The 18023-nt window shown below is 43.8% G+C and overlaps 2 protein-coding genes across 3 annotated transcripts in view; both read left to right on the forward strand.

The window, feature by feature from the left end:
- The window catches only part of megf10 (multiple EGF-like-domains 10), a 47909-nt gene extending 40622 nt beyond the window's left edge, over positions 1-7287 (forward strand). The window contains exons 20-25 of one of the 2 annotated variants that reach the window (XM_029280316.2): positions 33-260; positions 407-522; positions 1179-1302; positions 1736-1780; positions 1878-2087; positions 2773-7287. In XM_029280316.2, the coding sequence (XP_029136149.1) occupies positions 33-260; positions 407-522; positions 1179-1302; positions 1736-1780; positions 1878-2087; positions 2773-2933 (884 nt within the window). In that variant the 3' untranslated portion in view covers positions 2934-7287. The remainder of the gene's footprint in view (positions 1-32; positions 261-406; positions 523-1178; positions 1303-1735; positions 1781-1877; positions 2088-2772) is intronic. The other variant, XM_065965720.1, reaches the window with a different exon arrangement.
- Positions 7288-8590: 1303 nt separating this feature from the next.
- On the forward strand, positions 8591-17915 carry LOC109995609 (long-chain fatty acid transport protein 6). Its single transcript, XM_020649391.3, has 10 exons — positions 8591-9199; positions 11072-11275; positions 11577-11735; positions 12978-13102; positions 14072-14266; positions 15318-15408; positions 15484-15682; positions 16026-16123; positions 16528-16658; positions 16909-17915. Exons 1-10 carry the CDS (start codon positions 8722-8724, stop codon positions 17083-17085), a joined length of 1857 nt encoding a protein of 618 aa, XP_020505047.2. The 5' UTR covers positions 8591-8721; the 3' UTR covers positions 17086-17915.
- Positions 17916-18023: the final 108 nt, after the last annotated feature.

Consider the following 18023-nt stretch of genomic DNA (forward strand, 5'->3'; position numbering starts at 1 on the left):
TGCGGCTCTATAACTCCTCGTCCTGTGTGCAGCAGGCATGGTGGTGGTCGGCAGTCTGAACAGTCTGACAAGCGCGGCCATGCAGGTGGACTCGTATCAGATCGGAGCCATCGCCGGGATCATTGTGCTGGTGCTGCTGGTCCTCTTCCTCCTCCTCCTCTTCATCATCTACAGGAAGAAGCAGAAAGGCAAAGAGCCCGCCATGCCGGCCGTCACCTACACCCCCGCCGTCAGGGTCACTGCGGATTACACCATCGCAGGTACACAACGGGCTGACGCAACAACATCAGTACAGCACACACGGTTTTAATGACAAGTGCATACATGCATGATGCAGCTTCACCTGAACTGTAACCATAGAAACGCTTTCATTCTAATGTGTGACTTCATGTTGATGGTTTTGCAGAAGCTCACCCTCCAACATGTGAGACTCACCCCAGTAACTACTTCTCCAACCCGAGCTACCACACTCTGACTCAGTGCATCAGCCCGCAACATGTCAACAACGGGCCGTATGGAAAGGTTAGCAGGGGGGGTCGTCTGTTGGGACAGAATGGGTAGGGGGGGTGATTAAGGCAAAAGCAGGGATAAGAGAAACATGCCACAAATTTGGAAACAAAGAAAATTCCCAAACAACAGCTGGAATGTGCTGAAGAAAACTGAAACAACATCCATCCATGATGCATACCGTTTGTCCTGTATGAGTCCTGGGGAGGGTTAGTTCCCGCCCCATGTATGGAGGCTATAGTCCTTCAAGCAGGCAGTCCGGGCCCAAGTCTGGCCTGTGGCCCCTCGCCCGCATGTCATCCCCTCTCTCTCTCTCTCTCTCTTCCTGGTTTCCTACTCTATCCACTGTCCTATCCCATCAAGGCCGTTTTGTCTCTTTCTCAGCTTGAAATGAAGCTGTTCCAATTAGAGAGCGCCCCCTACAGGCCTGGAGCATCTCTGTTGTGATGACTGGGTTGTGCATCATTTACGTATTTGCATTAGTTTTGCTGTTTCAGGTTTCTGCAGCATGTTCCTGTTGTCAAACCTGTTTTGTATTTTTGTATTATTCGTATCTGAAGTTGAACCATCGCAAAAAGATTAAAAGATAGCTCATTTAGATTTCCACATGTGAGCTGTCTTAATTCATCTGTTAAAAACGGATGTCTGTCCCATCATGTTGAACGTTTCAGGCTAAGACCAACACGCTGTTTGTGAACTTAAAGAATGTGGATCCGAGGAAACGGGGACCTCTGGCTGACCACACGGGGACGCTGCCTGCAGACTGGAAACAAGGAGACTGCTTCAATGAACTGGGTGAGACATCATTTACCCTCCTGCATGAACATTTCAACATGAAGTCTGCAGGTTACTATCTTACATATTTACGTCTAAGGACACAAACCCGACCTGAACATGTGTGCAGACTCTCTTGATAAGTCTGTCGTTTGTCTTTAAAGGTCATTTTGATGCAGGATTTAAGTTTTACAGGACGTGCACAATCTGTAGAACACAGCGAAAATAAATGTATGGTGGCTGGTAAGGGAAACTGACCTGCGGCGGCCAAAACAATCTACATATGGAAACATGTGCTGCAAATTCAGAAATTCGTGCAACAACTAACACACGCAGCGAATTCAATAAATGTGCAGCCCGACAGGCCGTGAGGTGGCTGGATTTGTAGCATTTTTCTTTTTCTTATGCTTCCATTGTTCTCTGATCTTTATCATGTCCTCTCTCCCCGTTTCAGGAGCATACGGAATCGACAGGAGATACATGGGCAAATCTTTGCGAGGTAACGCTCCGAGAGCTTCTTTAATGAATGTCAAACTTTTCAGTTGAACCCCACCGTTCCCCTGCTCACTTCCTCCGTCTCCCCCCGTGTGATTCAGACCTGGGGAAGGGCACGCCGTATCACGCCAGCTCCTGCTCCCTGAACAGCTCTGAAAACCCGTACGCCACCATAAAGGACCCCCCGCCGCTGATGAACAAAAACACAGAGTGCGGCTACGTGGAGATGAAGTCGCCGGCCAGACGAGACTCACCGTACGCTGAAATCAGTAACAGCAGCCCGCCCAACAACAGGAACGTCTACGAAGTCGGTGAGGCGCTTTAAAGGGGACATACTGTATTATGAAAAGTCCATTTGTACAGTGTTGAACATATATTTGGGTAACCTGAGTGTCTACAGACCCACAAAATGTGAAATAAACCATCCAGTCCTTTTTTTGTGGTCTGCATAAGTCTTACAACACAGAGAAAAATGCTCCGTTTCAAATTTGCTCTCCTTGTGATGTCACAGTGGGATAACCTCCCCTCCCCTGGTATCTCCACCCATGGACTCCACCCCCAGCCTAGAACAAAACTTTTGAGCAGGTCCGCCATTTTTATTCTCACTACAGAGGAGTGATGTCTACTGGGAAAACTCGGGGGGGGGGGGGGGGGGGGGGGGGGGGGGGGGGGGGTCTCAGCACAGATGTTTCATTTAGACCACAGGGGGACTGTTTGAAAAGGTGGACAAGGGGGAGAATATGTCCTCTTTAATCTTTAAGATTTCTCATTTTGAGAACAGAGAAGAGAAGTCTGCTGTAGGGATGCACCATCGAATGTACCAAAGTGATCATGATCTTTACAGATAAATTAACCAAATTAAATCGATCCAGCCTACATGTCTAAGTCTGGCTGACGTGGACGATTTTTAAAAACATGGGAGACCACAGACTGTTCTCATACAGCTTCCTCCTTCATTTTTCCTATGAGGTTCAACTGTTGTGTGTTTGATTTCAGAGCCGACAGTGAGCACCATCCAGGCGAACGGGGACTGCAGCGGACAGTTCGGCCAGGATCCGTACGATCTACCAAAAAACAGCCACATCCCGAGCCACTACGACATCCTGCCCTCCAGAGAGAGTCCGTCATCAGAGCACAGGGAGGCAGACAGTGAATGATTCACAGACTCAAAAGTGTGGATGAACAGACACAAGCAGGCTTCTTCTTCCCCACAGCTTATACTCTCACCCGTTCCCTCGCCGTCACACTTCCACACTATCTCTGTTTTTATGTATCCTGAGTGTAGGAGAGGTCGGAGGTACGGCTGTTTTTTTTTTTTTTCATAGACGTCTGTAAACTGCGATGAAGTCTTTGTAGGTCATTCCACGTATCTGAGAGTAAAGGTCTCGGTATGCTTGGAACGAAGCCTGAGATCATGATATTCCTTTAAGTGCCCGGGGCAGTGTGTCCCTTCTCAGCTGAAACCTGAGGACTTGTTGGGGGCTCATTTGTCGGTGCATTGACTGGCTGATCCCTGATACTGTATTTATGGCTGATAGAACAACTCTAACTTTCAGTGGATATTTCCTGTTCCTGTTTATAACTCGAGGCGATGCAGAAATCCTCTGAGGAGACCACAATCCTTCTGCTACGAGCGGCCGTGATCAATTCTTTGTGATCTCGCTTCTCAGATGAGCCGTTTTCACATCTGCACTCCTGAAAATATCTAGATCATTTCAGGAGGACTGCCGGGATGAGGAGATTCTCTTGACCCGGCTGTTCACACATGCTCCTCACAGCGGAAGACTATCCCTGTCAGAACGTGACGTAAAAAGAACGACGCAGAAGTCCTCTATAAGACGCTATGATGAGAATATTTGTCTTTCTATCAAAGCTACGTGTAGTTGAAGAGAATCTCAATGTGAACTAAAGAGTGGAGAAGAACATACTGGAGAACAGGAAACATGCAGCAGCAGGTTCATTAGAGCACGGAGATGGTAAAGGTGGCGTGCAGACAGTCTATGGTCGTGCAGCGATCACAGGGAATACACGTCACCACCCCATCCCACTTGCTCCAGGTGAATTCTCCTGATTATATCCTGCTGCGTTCTCACATCAGATCACTCTGACTTTCTGCAGAATAAATACGAGGAGGCTGGAGGAGAAACATTCAGCTGTTTGTGTTCACACATGACGCTCATCCTGGAAATATCAGGAGCTTTTCTGCAGGTGTGAACGCCCGATGAGCAGAAAATCCAGATGATGACAAAGCTTTCACACTTTTGAACAGAGGATATTGTAATTTCTACACCTCTGCACCATAAACGTGTTCTAAATGATGGATTTTCTGGTTTCATAGGATGCAGACTCCGACGACTTTGTTCCAAACATACAGCAGCCTTTCTGATGTTTCTGTGTAACATCCAACACCAATCAAAATCTCTATTTTTGTAACAGCGGTTTCAGAAAAAGGCTCGTTATAATAAATTTTAGCAGGTATATCAAAGATTAGACGTCTGCGGAGGACGAGTCGTAGAATCGAGCTGCGGATCACCCTGTCTTCCTCACGCTTGTCAGTCAGTGTTTGAGTAGTATTTATGTTAACCAAAGCTACTAGTTCATCTGCATAGTTCATAGTTCTGCACATTTTTAACCCAAGAGGTTCAGAGTTTATTCCTGTAATGTTCTATTTTTGAATTGAGGTTGTTTCTTTCAATCAGTCGATTATTATTTGTAGAGCGCCAACTCATAACAAGTTTTATCTCAAGACCCAGAATATGGTATAATATGCAGGAAGGATTTCTCCTTTGCCTTCCTGTTGTCCACACTTCCTCACCTTCCTGAGGTCGGAGGTTGGCATGAATGAGGACGGCTTCTGCTGCCGGGACGAGAAGGGGGGGGGGGTCTATAGCAGCAGGCTGCCCCCACCAACAATCCAATCTTTGCATGAAACCTTCGACATTTCATCGTGAACATTTTGAACCAAAATCCATAAACATCATCATTCCTCCTCGTCCTCTGTTTTGTTCCACAGCAGCACTTTTAAGAAGAAACTCGTTCTCAAACACTTTTCTCATGAGATGTCGTTATCAAACGTTTCAGTTTAGTTTTTTTTTAAGATTTATTTTTGGGCTTTTCGTGCCTTTAATTCAGAGAGAGGACAGTGGATAGAGTCGGAAGCCAGGGAGAGAGAGAGAGCGGGGAGTGACATGAGGAGGGGGGCCACGGGTGGAAGCGAACCCGGGCCTACCGCTCGAGACGAGAGTCTCAATACATGGGACGCGCGTCCTGACCATTGCGCCACCAGCGCGCCCCTCAGTTTAGTTTTTTGTCATGAAAGTTTTCTTTATGTCCATTGTGTCCGCGTTCAGTTCATTAACGTGCGGTGGATTACGGGATTTCTAATCTGGTTTCTACTTTTTGATTGGCATATATGTAAAATATGAATTTTTGTATTTATTGGTAGACCTAATGAACACAGAACAGCTGTGTTTAAAAAAGAAAAATAGTATTTAAAAGATGTTTCCTTCACTTTCCTTTCCAAAATAAAAGCCCTTTTTTAGACTGTCACTAAACTCAGCCGTCATCACGTCTTCGTACGTTCATGTTGATTCCACGACGGCATAATATTGGCATCCCAGTGTGTGAATTCACGTTGCGTTTAAATTTTGCTGAAGCACGACACAGAGGGAGCTCAACACATACACACACAGTCAGATATGAACACACACACACATGCGCTCCCTCGCTTCCTCTGAAGACGGTGCAGAGGAGGGATCACTTCGTCCCCACATTACGCCTCCATGACACCACAGGAGGCGTACATATCACGGCTTGAAACGGCGGTCGGAGGGCTAAAGAATCAAAGAAGTCTTAAAAAAATATTTTTACAACATTAAGTGAACAGCTTTCATCCACACAGAAAACAAAAATTGTGAATATTTTTAAAAGTTTTAAAAGATTTTAGGCTTCAGTTTATGTTTTGTGTCGTTTCTGCAGTTGAAAAAGTTTCCCCTGCACCTTCAGCTCCCTCTGAATGCTTTTCTCTCCACATGTTCATGTTGGTTCGTTCAACACGTTATCTCTAGAAATGTTTCCCTTCTATCACGATGTTCTGCATCATATCAATATTTTGATTACTATTTGATCAATCCCAACCAACAGCGTTCCCGACAATCCGTAGTAGTTTGTCTTTTAGTATCAACTTCTGAGACGCATCGATATTTGGGTCCAGATATTTGTCACCCAAAGCAGCCAGAGGAACCAACAACAAAGGGTCCAAGACAAGGTCTTCTTTTAAACATTAAAGGCACGGTTGGTGATTTCCTCCTTAAGATTTTGGTTGAAATCGTCTTTATGTCCTGACAGAAATTAATAACTCATGTTCTCTGAAAAAAAAGGAACAAAGAAAATCCATCATCTGTATCAGTTATAAGCCTGTAAAAACTTGGACCAATATCTGCCAAGAGGTACCAGTCTGATGAACCAGTCACACGCCTCCCTGTCTCCCTGCTCGCTCTCTACCTCTTGCATGCTCTAGCTCACACTCAAAGCGATGAGCTGAGTTCTGCTTCTGGAGCAACGGCGCATGTGCATGTAAGTAAGGGGCGTGGCTTTAGAGGGAGCACAGAGGGGAGGGGGTGCAGATGGACCACTGAGGGAACGCTACTTTCAGAATCATGCTAGTTTTAGAAAATGACCAACCCTGCCTTTAAGTGGATATACTGTATCCAACTGATGTGACACAAACTCCACATTGAATTAATTAAATCCTCATCTTGCCTGATTGTGCTTCATCCCATATCACTCCTCCATCGGTACAAACCAACCTGAACACGGTTGCTCATTGAATAATGTGCGACCTAAAGGGCTCAACATGTTCAATAAAGTACAAGCTTAAGCTGGACTTTGGCTTTTTGAAGGATTGCAGCGGGAATGGTTCGCACTCCGATCATGTGTTATACGTTTCGTAAAATGCCATGAAACATTGTTCAGAAAAAGTCGCTTTGAATGATTGTATTTTTGTTCTTTCTTTTATTCTGTACGGCTTCGAATAGCAGCAGTCTTAAGCTGTTCTGAGCCTTTTTGAAAATGTTTGTAAGATACTGTAAATAGTTCGATCAGCTCTGGTGTAAAAATGTTAACATCGACCAGCATCTTATGAAGTTAAACACGCAAACAAATGTGGCTTCTGGTTAGCACTGAATGATTCTGAAAACTGGGAAACTTGAGTCGTCTACAGGTACAGCTTTTCTTTTGTAACCTTTTTCCTTTATTTGTATTTAATCGCTGAAGTTGTTTGCTCTTTAAAGAATACTTGAGCTTTCTGTAGTCACAAAAACGTCAAGTTCACGTTTTCAAATTCATCTTTATTGTTTCCGATTGTGCCACTGTTTACTTGTTTTCCAAAATGGTGTCAATAATTTACCCACTACAACCTTTACGTTCTGGCTTATTACGCTTTTTTTGAGTTTTTGTTTTCATCATTGTGCCAATGGTGCAAATGCTTTTGAATAAAACATCATAATTTGATGAAGTTGTTTCGTGTCTCATGAATTTCTGACCATTTAACACAAGTCTACGGGTGGCCATTTTTACTCTAAAACTTCCCTTTGATCTCACATAAGGCCGATCAAGCCGAGCTTTATGTTGTCCTGGTGTCCCACAGGGAAGTGTTCTCGTCCCGTGTCCTGTTGCAGCAGCTTTGTGTAAGTTCTGACTTACACTAAACCCTATGTGTAAACTAGTTGCTTCATTGTTTGGTTACCACAGAGACATAAGGTTAATCTTAACTAGTAGGGCGTAGCATCCAAGCTAACCAAAACATAGTGTCAGAAATTAGATTTTAACTTGACGTGACCAATCAGAGAGCAGGGTTTCTCTCCCTGTAGTGTTTGTTTCCTTTGTCCTTTGTCTGATCGTCTCTGAATAGACTAAATAACTTCTGTTCACTGACATTCATCCACAAACACAAACTCTAAATTTTGCATATGACAAAGCATCATGATGAGGTGAGAACTAAAGCCTACAGCCTTCATCTACAGCTAGTGTCAGATACCAACAGTGACATCTAGTGGTAAAATCTTCCAACTACAACATAAGGTAATTTAACAGTCCTCTATGATTGGACGGGTGAATAATCTGGGCTTAAACTAATCAGGAGTAAAAAAAGTAAGACATCATGTTTCTGAGGGATGTAATTGATGAAACTGCTGACACCAAACAAGACTGTTCATTTAGCTGAAATATGCCAGTTAACACGGTCACTCTTACACCTCCCAAGTTATCTCACCTTTCAAAACCATCACCATGACAACCGTATTTTCCATAACAATCTCAGCTGGTGCAACACAGCTGGTTAAATGTAAGTAGAGCGTAAACTCCTTTTTAAATGAGAAATAACGTTAGAACCAGGCAATGTTTGAACTAGAGTGGAAAACAATGCCCTTCAAATAAAGCTTACTAAGCACATAATCACTTTGTATGCAGATGATACAGTGGTTAACTTATCAAAAAAGGAAAATCAGAGGAATGTCAGCAGGCTCTAATTGAGGTCAAAAAAGAGCTGCACGTGTTTATCTCTGAACCTTTAAACAATAAAGGTGTGCTCTTTATAAACACGGCGACCTCTCTGCAACCACCTTTTTAGTGTGCCAGTCAATCCTCAATTTCTTGGACCCGTGGCTCTCCGACATGTTTATATATATATATGTCCTCAGGCATTAAATCACTCCACTGGGCCCCACTTTAGTTTCTTACGGCCCTGTTAAATCCACACACTGTTCATCTCGTTGCTCATAGCTCATTGGCTGTCAGTGTGCTGCTGTGAAATTGCATAATGAGGGAGCTATCAGACTGGCTGCAGGTTTCCTGAAGGCACTCGCGTCAGCAGTCTGTTTTTAAAACTTTTGTAGCAGGACTTGAAGTAAGCCGTGCCGAGCCGTGCTGCTGTTTCTTAAAGCAAAGATGATAACTTTAGTGATCACCAGTGTTCTAGCAGGACTCCTGGCTCTGCTCCTCTACCAGAGAATGACCTATCCCTACTTCTGGGTGGATTTGATTTATTACATGAAGCTTCAGAGGTACAAAAAGACGCTGCAGACTCGTATGCAGCAGGGGATCATCACATACCTCGACAGTTTTCTCTACCAGGCGAGGAAGAACCCGAACAAAGCCTTCATCATTTTCGAAAACCAGACCCTGACGTACCGGGATGTGGACCGGAGGAGTAACCAGTTCGCCAACGCGTTCAGGACGGAGGGCTCTCTGAAACAAGGAGACATTGTTGCTCTGTTGATGTTCAACGAGCCGGACTTTATTTGTGCGTGGCTGGGACTCTGCAAACTTGGCTGTGAAGTCGCTTTTCTCAACGTCAACATTAAAGCTAAGATCCTGCTGCACTGCTTCCAGAGCTGCGGGGCGAAGACGCTGGTTGTCAGCGCAGGTTTGCACGTTTTTCTCTCACGTCTTTTAGTGACGTAAAACTTTCAAACCTGCTCGCTGTGCTGAGATTTATGAAGCTGGAGTCAGAGCAGAGGAACTTTAAAATAACCCTCCGTAGGCTTTCTAAAGTCACTCCCCACTGTTATGGGCGGGGCTGCAATTTAAAACACATTAAGATACTGTTTAGAAAGTCTTTGTCATTATAACGCACTCAGTGGGATATTAGAAAGATGCTATTAACACGGCAGGGCCGGACTAAACATTTTCAGGGCCCCTCAAACTTAAGTCAAAGTTCCTAAAATTTCAGCAGGACTTTTCTCTGTCAAAGCATTTTAAAAATGCAAACTGTATTTTGACTTAACTTAAATACAAAATACAAATTACACAGATAACAATCAGTGAGATGTGTAGTGAGTGAAATGGTAAAGTGATCTTACTATATGATCAGACATTAAGGAAACATGCTTTGAAGTGCTGGCTTCTCTGACAACAATGCAGCAGCCAGTATGTCCTCCTTCTAACTTTAGATTCTGCTCCTGAATGATCTGGATTTGTTTGGACCAGAGAAGGTAGACGGTTTTAAGGCACCCCCACACGGCCGTTTTGGACGCCCCTCGGTTTGCCAGATATGAGAGCAGTTATCAGGTCAAACCAACAGGTGTTGCAGTGATGGAAGCGGGCAAGAGAAGTGGTTCAGATAGAAGTGATTGTATCCGACCTAAAAAGCCTCTGCATGTTTCTAATAAGCTCCACGAGCAGAAACGTGCTCAAACTAGGATCAATATTGGAGATGCTTTTGAAAAATGGAGAGAGGTTAGAACACAGAAAGGTTTACAGACCGATGCAGAGCTGGATAAACACTGAAGCTTCAGTGTCCACCACAAATCCTAAAAACTTTGACTTTCTGATTCTGATTGTGGAAAGGAGGTGTTGGAGTTATCTGCAGATGAAAGCTGTTGTAACTCGACACTCTTTATCACAGAGTTAAAGTTTCTTACTGATAGGCGACCTGCAGAGAGCAAAGTACCACAGCAGGACGTCTCCCTGCGGGCTCCTGTTTGCAGCCCAGAATCAGGAGGATATGCTTGTATGGACTTTTTACCTGAATTCCTTCAATGTCAAAGTCTGTAAATGATCATGGAAGCTGTTATCTTGAACACAGCCTCCCATGATCACAGCCGAGTGTTGGGTTAGACGACCATTCAGTCTGAAAATAACAACACAAATACCCGAATACTGAAATGACCTGTTGAATAAAATCTCATTTAAAATATTGTTACAGAGCAATAAAATCAGGAGGAAAACAGTCATTAAAAGCAGGATTAATGCAGTAATAAATGAAGGAGTAAGAAAATATTGAGTAATTTGCTTCTTTATATCGTATTCTTAAAATATCAGTTTTTCATTCATGCAAAGACTCTGTTTCTTTATAAGTGACCTTTGACCCTGATCTCTGTGGGTGGGTGGGGGGGGGGGGGGGGGAATACAGCTTAGGAAAGCTCTGCGCAGAGGTGCTGCTTGTCAATAGGCAAGGCAGGCAACTGCTTGGGGCCCCAGACCAGTAGGGGGGCCCCTGAGGACTGACAAACTTTGAACCAAAGCAGCGGCCCAAAATGTGCACATTTTGCAACGACCTCCCTTCTGACAGCACTCACTCTCCCCGCCCTGCTAAATGTCGCACCCATTACTATTGTTTTTGCCTATAGGACCCCAACAGACTCTAGTATCTAGAGGGTCTCAGGCTGCATTCAGGCTCTTAAAAAAGTGTTGTACGTCACTGACATTTTCAGGGGTCTCCAATTCTTAATGTAGGATTCTTAATCGAGATCCTGATGGTGAAGCATGGAGTAACGCTTTGTGTCTGTCTGTGCAGATCTGGTGGGCTTGGTGTCGGAGGTCCTGCCTGACCTGAAGAAGGACAACATGAGCCTGTGGGTGGTGGATCACACATCACCATGTGACGACTTCAAGAGTTTATTAGACAAAGTGGAAAACATGTCTGCAGAAACGTTAAGTGACCTTCCTAAAGTCGACGTCATGTCCAACTTTCTCTTCATCTTCACTTCAGGAACCACAGGTGAGAGTCAGCTCATTACAGATCCTACAGGTGGCGTGACCAACACGTATTACCACACAGAAACACATCTCGACTCTTTTTTTTTAATGAAGGAAGACCACTTTGAATCAGACAATGACTAGAAGATTTTTCGTGCTTTGAAGGTCTCGGTCTCGTCTCAGAATCCAAAGCAATCATTTAAACTCGACTCTACAAAATGAAAACCAAAAAAACATTGTGGTAGCAACAACCCTACGCTTACATCGTAAACATTCAGTCTGTAGTTGATTCCTGCAGTTCTTGTTTCTTTCTCCCCGTCCAGGTCTCTCTAAGGCGGCCCGCGTGGGTCATCTGAAAGCCATCATGAGTATGGCCTTCTTAAACATGTGCGGGGCCACTTCTGATGACATCATCTACGTCACTCTTCCTCTCTACCACATGTCTGCGTCTCTGTTGGCCCTCGGAGGATGCATACACCTGGGTAAGAAAAACTACGCTTCAGTCCATGTTAATCAAGAGCGGTCACACATTACCGCCAGTGCTAGTCCTGCTTTTCCTTACAGATCGAGTCCTGTAGCTCTGAATCGTTTGTAAAAATCTCTTTCACTTACTTTAAAGGAGCAACATGTAACTCTGACCCTAGTGTTTAAAATGGGTACTGCAGCCTGAATTTAAAACATTATAGAGAGCTGTCTCCCCCCACCCCCTCCTCTCTAGAGTCCATGCTCACAGGTCACCATGTGGTGGACACTGAAGCTTCAGTGTTTATCCAGCTCTGCATCGGTCTGTAAACCTTTCTGTGTTCTAACCTCTCTCCATTTTTCAAAAGAATCTCCAATATTGATCCTAGTTTGAGCACGTTTCTGCTCGTGGAGCTTATTAGAAACATGCAGAGGCTTTTTAGGTCGGGTACAATCACTTCTATCTGAACCACTTCTCTTGCCCGCTTCCATCGCTGCAACACCTGTTGGTCCTGGTGTTGCTACATTTGTAGCTTGACAAGTTGAGTTGCGGCCAGCACAAAGTTAACCCTGCGATGACCTTATTGATTTTTTCAAATCTTTGTTCTGAGCCGGACTTTCCTGTAAAGATGAAGGTCCCTGCACCTGACTGTGTTTTCTCCTATAGTTTTAGTTTTCGCCTTCAGAGTCCACCTGCCTCCACTCTTTGAGCTAAGCTAGGCTAACTACATTGTAACTCCAGCTCAGTCACAAACACACAAACTTGAGACACAAAAGTGTTCTCAGTTTCTTACAGCTGTCCTTTGAAGACTTTAAATCTGACCCTGATGACAGCAAACGGTCTCATCGATATTTTCCTCAATGCATATGAAGGTCACATTCACAAAAAATCCTCCAGAGCTGGTTCTTTAATAAATGATTTGGATGATTGGACTCTCACCTTTTTGAGTGTTTGCTCACAGATAAAACAAGAAGTAGAGGCTGCAACAGCTCATGACCCTGACAAAGACACAATTCCTGGAAGATGAATCGTAACATTCAGAGCATTAAAAACGTCAAACACACAAAGGGAGGCGGAAACCTTCATGGAGACGGAGTTCCTTCTTTACAGGCCTGCGAGGAGTTTTGACTTCCTAAAAAAACAAAGCAGAGGAAGTTTCTCGGGTTATAAATAATCTGTAACACCATTGTTACAAACGCCGTCTGTTTCAGAAGTTCACTCAGTTACACTTGTGGTGTCTCTCTTCTTCTGTGGTTTTCAGGAGCAACATGTGTGTTGAAGAAGAAGTTTTCTGCGAGTCAGTTCTGGAAGGATTGTGTGAAACACCGAGTGACCGTGGTGCAGTACATCGGAGAGCTGCTCAGATACCTCGTCAACCATCCCGCTGTGAGAGTGAACAACAAGCCATCGTCCTCATTCACATGATCACACGTTACCAGAAGTTTGAAAACAGATTGTAACAGCAGACGATGATCATCATACTGTGATTATATGGGATGACACACATCGATCTTTGACTTGTTTTATTGGAGGGGATAAACACGTTGTAACGTGTTGGGTCCGTGCCTCGTGGTTAGCGGCATTTCAGAGAGCGTCGGAGACCGTAAAGTTAGTCATAAGTACTCAACCACACGTGTCCGGGGTTTCCACAATGCTCGTCGTTTATTACAAACTACACATCAACCTGAAAGAGCTCGATTGTACGACTAATATTTTATCATGCATGAGCGACTAGTGTCCACATGAACCTCTAGTCGAATGTGGAAAGCAGGTCGGTGTACGTTCAGAAAGAAACGTTAAACTATCGTCTGTTTGGGCTTTGTTGGAACCGCAATGGATTGTGGAATGCGTAGTTCCTTCACTTCTGGAAAAAAAATGATTTGCACAGTCTTGTACCGTTGCCTTTTTGTCATCTTGCGATGAATTAAAGGTTTTAGAGTCTTGAGTATTCGGGTAGCTGGTTGTCATGGTAACATGATTAAACGTATTGATATGAGGATTTTGTGAATTGTGAATAAAGGATTTGAACAGGGGGAAATTTACTTCTGGAACCAGAGCTGCAGGGCCAATGTTGAGCTCAATTCCCGAGTGTTGTAGCGTCAATACCAGGTAGCCCCGCCCTAACTCCTCCCCTGCTTCCTGGTCTCTTTGACTCTAAATGGGACCGCCATTTACTTAAAGAATGTCATGCTGTTTAAAGGAGACTTGAAACTAGAGATTGAGGCCATAAACTTGTTATAAAATAATGTTTACTGAGAGAATTAATAAACAGAGAAGTAGGAACATTTTCTCTACACAATTCTTCTACACAATCAGATCAAACTTATTCGAACCCATGTCTTGATCTCCCTGCAGGTTCCCGAGGAGAGATCTCACCGTGTGCGGCTGGCGGCGGGGAGCGGCCTCAGGTCGGATGTTTGGAAGCAGTTTGTGAAACGTTTCGGTAAAATCAAGATCAGAGAAGGTTACGGTCTGACGGAGGCCAGTATCGGGTTCCTCAACTACACCGACGAGGCGGGAGCTATTGGGCGGGCGAGCTACTTCAACAAGGTCAGAGATAAAAACACCTGGAACCCGTCACACTCACTGACCTTGTTAACGGAGATATATTGTGTGTTATCTTTAAATGTATGTTTTCAGATTGATGACTCATTTGCAGATTTATTTTCACACATTTTTTGCAGATGTTAGACACTGAAATCAAATTAGTTTTTTCCATGGCAGAAATCAGATTTTAAAGAAATCTTCCACATGTTTTGAGTTTAAAGGGACATTCTACCTTTTTTAAAGGAGCAGTATGTAACTCTGACACCTAGTGTTTAAAATGGGTACTGCAGTCCCGATTCAAAACATTGTACAGAGCTGCCCTCCCCGCCCCCTCCTCTCTAGAGTCGATGCTCACGCAGGTCACCATGTGGTGGACACTGAAGCTTCAGTGTTTATCCAGCTCTGCATCGGTCTGTAAACCTTTCTGTGTTCTAACCTCTCTCCATTTTTCAAAAGCATCTCCAATATTGATCCTAGTTTGAGCACGTTTCTGCTCGTGGAGCTTATTAGAAACATGCAGAGGCTTTTTAGGTCGAGTACAATCACTTCTATCTGAACCACTTCTCTTGCCCGCTTCCATCGCTGCAACACCTGTTGGTTTGACCTGATAACTGCTCTCATATCTGGCAAACCGAGGGGCATCCAAAACGGCCTTGTGGGGGTCACCTTAAAACCGCCTACCTTCTCTGGTCCAAACAAATCCAGATCATTCAGGACCAGAATCTAAAGTTAGAAGTAGGACATACTGGCTGCTGCATTGTTGTCAGAGAAGCCAGCAGAGTTTTAAATTTGATGCGAGCAGTAACTGGGAGCCAGTGGAGGGAGCTGAATGACATGTGCTGTTTTAGGGAGGTTGAAGACGAGGTTTGATAGTGCATGTAGGAAGACCTGCCATCATACATTTTTATCTGTGAAAAGTCCAAACAGGTTTTTACGGTCTGGATTTCTCATGCAAGAAAATCGACTTAAATCCTGAAAGTATTAAAATATCACCAAACTATCAGGACACCAGGGACCTTTAGAGTCTGACCTGTCCTGGCTTCTTCTCTTTCAGCTCTCGATGCCCTTTGAGCTCCTGAAATATGATCCTCAAACATACGAGGCGGTCCGATCAGATTCTGGACGATGCGTCCGAGCACAGACGGGTAAATAGATCACAGATCCTTTCACATCAAAGTCTGTAATATCTCATCTAACATCCTTTATGTGTCTCTGCTCAGGAGAGCCGGGGATACTGGTGGCTCCTCTGACCGTCATGAATCAGTTCCTCGGCTACGCGGGGAATAAAATCCAGTCGGAGAAGAAGCTGCTCAGAGACGTTTTTAAAGCCGGAGATGTTTATTTTAACACCGGAGACCTGCTGTTCACCGACCACAGAGAGTTCCTGTACTTCAGCGACCGCGTCGGTGACACGTTCAGGTACATTCATTTCAGAATACATCTTTAAGTATTAGTATGCAGGTATGTGGCGCTTAGAAAACTCAAATCTTAGCATGTGAGGATGAGTCACCTTATGTCGGTGACTCACTGAAAAGATTCAAGAAACTTAAAATTAAGTGTTCGATGCAGATGACCCGTCAGTGCAGAAGAAAATGTGGTGCGAGGTCATGCATGATGGATATGGGGCGCTGGTAGCCTCGACCTAGAGGTTAGTGTGAGCGCCCCATGTACAGAGGGCTGTGCTCCTCCAAGTGGGCCGCACAGGTTCAAATCCGACCTCGTTAACTTGTTGTAAATGTATTTATCTTTGTGTTTCCTGCAGGTGGAAAGGAGAAAACGTTTCCACCACTGAGGTGTCCGAGGTTTTAGGAGTTCTTGATTTCATCCAGGAGGCAAACGTCTACGGAGTCTCAATCACAGGTATGTGATTTTACTGCATCATATACAGCGATCAGAGTCTGATCTGTTCTAGGTTTTAGACTTCATTGATCTGGTTTAAAGTTGTGCTGGACTCTACAAGGACAAGATACTTCAGGTTTAATTAAATAATCTAATTTAGATATACTAATTAAAACAAAAACACTTAGTATTACTTTTGTTTAAATATCTCGCCCTCTCTCTCTCTCTCTCCCCCCTCTCTCTCTATCTCTGTCTCTCTCTCTCTCTCTCTCTCTCTCCCCCCCCCTCTCTCTCTCCCCTCTCCCTCTCCCTCTCTCTCTCTCTCCCTCTCTCCCTCTCTCTCTCTCTCTCCCCCTCTCTCTCCCCCCTCGCTCTCTCTCTCTCTCTCTCTCTCTCTCTCTCTCTCTCTCTCTCTCTGTGTTCAGGATATGAAGGTCGAGCAGGAATGGCCGCCGTCGTCCTCAAACCGGATCAGAAACTAGACGGAACAAAAATTTATAACCATTTAGTTCAAACTCTCCCTGCGTACTCCTGGCCGTGGTTCCTCAGAGTCCAGGTGAGTCATGAAATAATAACCTGTGGTTTGTTTATTGATTTAAAGATTAAAGAAGTGTGTGTGTGTGTGTGTGTGTGTGTGTGTGTGTGTGTGTGTGTGTGTGTGTGTGTGTGTGTGTGTGTGTGTGTGTGTGTGTGTGTGTGTGTGTGTGTGTGTGTGTGTGTGTGTGTGTGTGTGTGTGTGTGTGTGTGTGTGTGTGTGTGTGTGTGTGTGTGTGTGTGTGTGTGTGTGTGTGTGTGTGTGTGTTCAGAGCGCTCTGGACGTGACGGAGACGTTCAAGCAACAGAAGGTGAAGCTGGTCCAGGAGGGTTTTAACCCGGACGTCACTCAGGATCCTCTGTACTTCTTGGACGTCTCCCAGAAGGATTATATTCTCCTGAGCGAGTTGCTGTACGAGGACATTGTCTCAGGAAACATCAGATTATAAATATGTAAACACAGGAATCCTGACGGTCGTCGTCAGAATGCAGAACGATAAGCTAAAGAGAGAGGGAACGTTTCAGAGACGGGTTTCTAACCTTTATTTACCCGTTCTCACAGTTTGCATCTGTTCAGGTTTTTTAATATATAAACTGAACTCTCAGTTTTTATAAGTCAACTTAACCACCAGACTTGGACTAGGACATCCAATTAGCTCGTGTTGACCATCGCCATCTTGATTTTGTTTTGGAGCAGAGATTCAGCATACTACACCTCTTACCTGTTTGACTGGTTGCCGTGGTAGCAACTTGTCAATTGCACCATGCTCCATGCTCCGACTGCCCCACTATTTCATCTTGCTTCATCTCAAAATTAAAAAAAATAACTGAAAATTATTTTTATTTCGTCCTTTGTACTCAATTTTTTTTTTATCACATTTTAAGGAATACTTTGATATGTAGACCATCAATTTTAACAACAATTTTTAAACTTTATTTGTGAAAGGAAAAGTAAGAACTTACTGTAGACGTGTTAACACTGCTGTAAACATAAATCCTTATTAAAAGAAAATATATTTATGTGAACTCAGACTTGTTTTGGACATTTTGTATCAAATAAAAGTTATGTCTAAAATATACTTATTAACTCATGGGTTATATTTTGTGTATAAATAAATCGTCTTGTTTTTCACATTAGAGCCTTAAAAGAACAGAACAATCCTTTGATGATGTTTATGCTGAATTAAATTAAAGATTTAAGGCAGACACTGTGTTGGGTTTTAAGTGGAAATAAGCTAATTTAAAAAAAAATGTAATAAAATGTTTAAAACCAATTAAACTCTTGTTGTGTTTTGTTGACTTTAATTTATATAAGCTGGTAATTGAAACATTGAGTTCAAGAGAGCAGCATCACATCATCATAAACATCAGAGCCGTTTCTGCATAT

The sequence above is a fragment of the Labrus bergylta genome, chromosome 17 (assembly GCF_963930695.1).
Source record: "Labrus bergylta chromosome 17, fLabBer1.1, whole genome shotgun sequence".
Classification (NCBI taxonomy): Eukaryota; Metazoa; Chordata; class Actinopteri; order Labriformes; family Labridae; genus Labrus; species Labrus bergylta.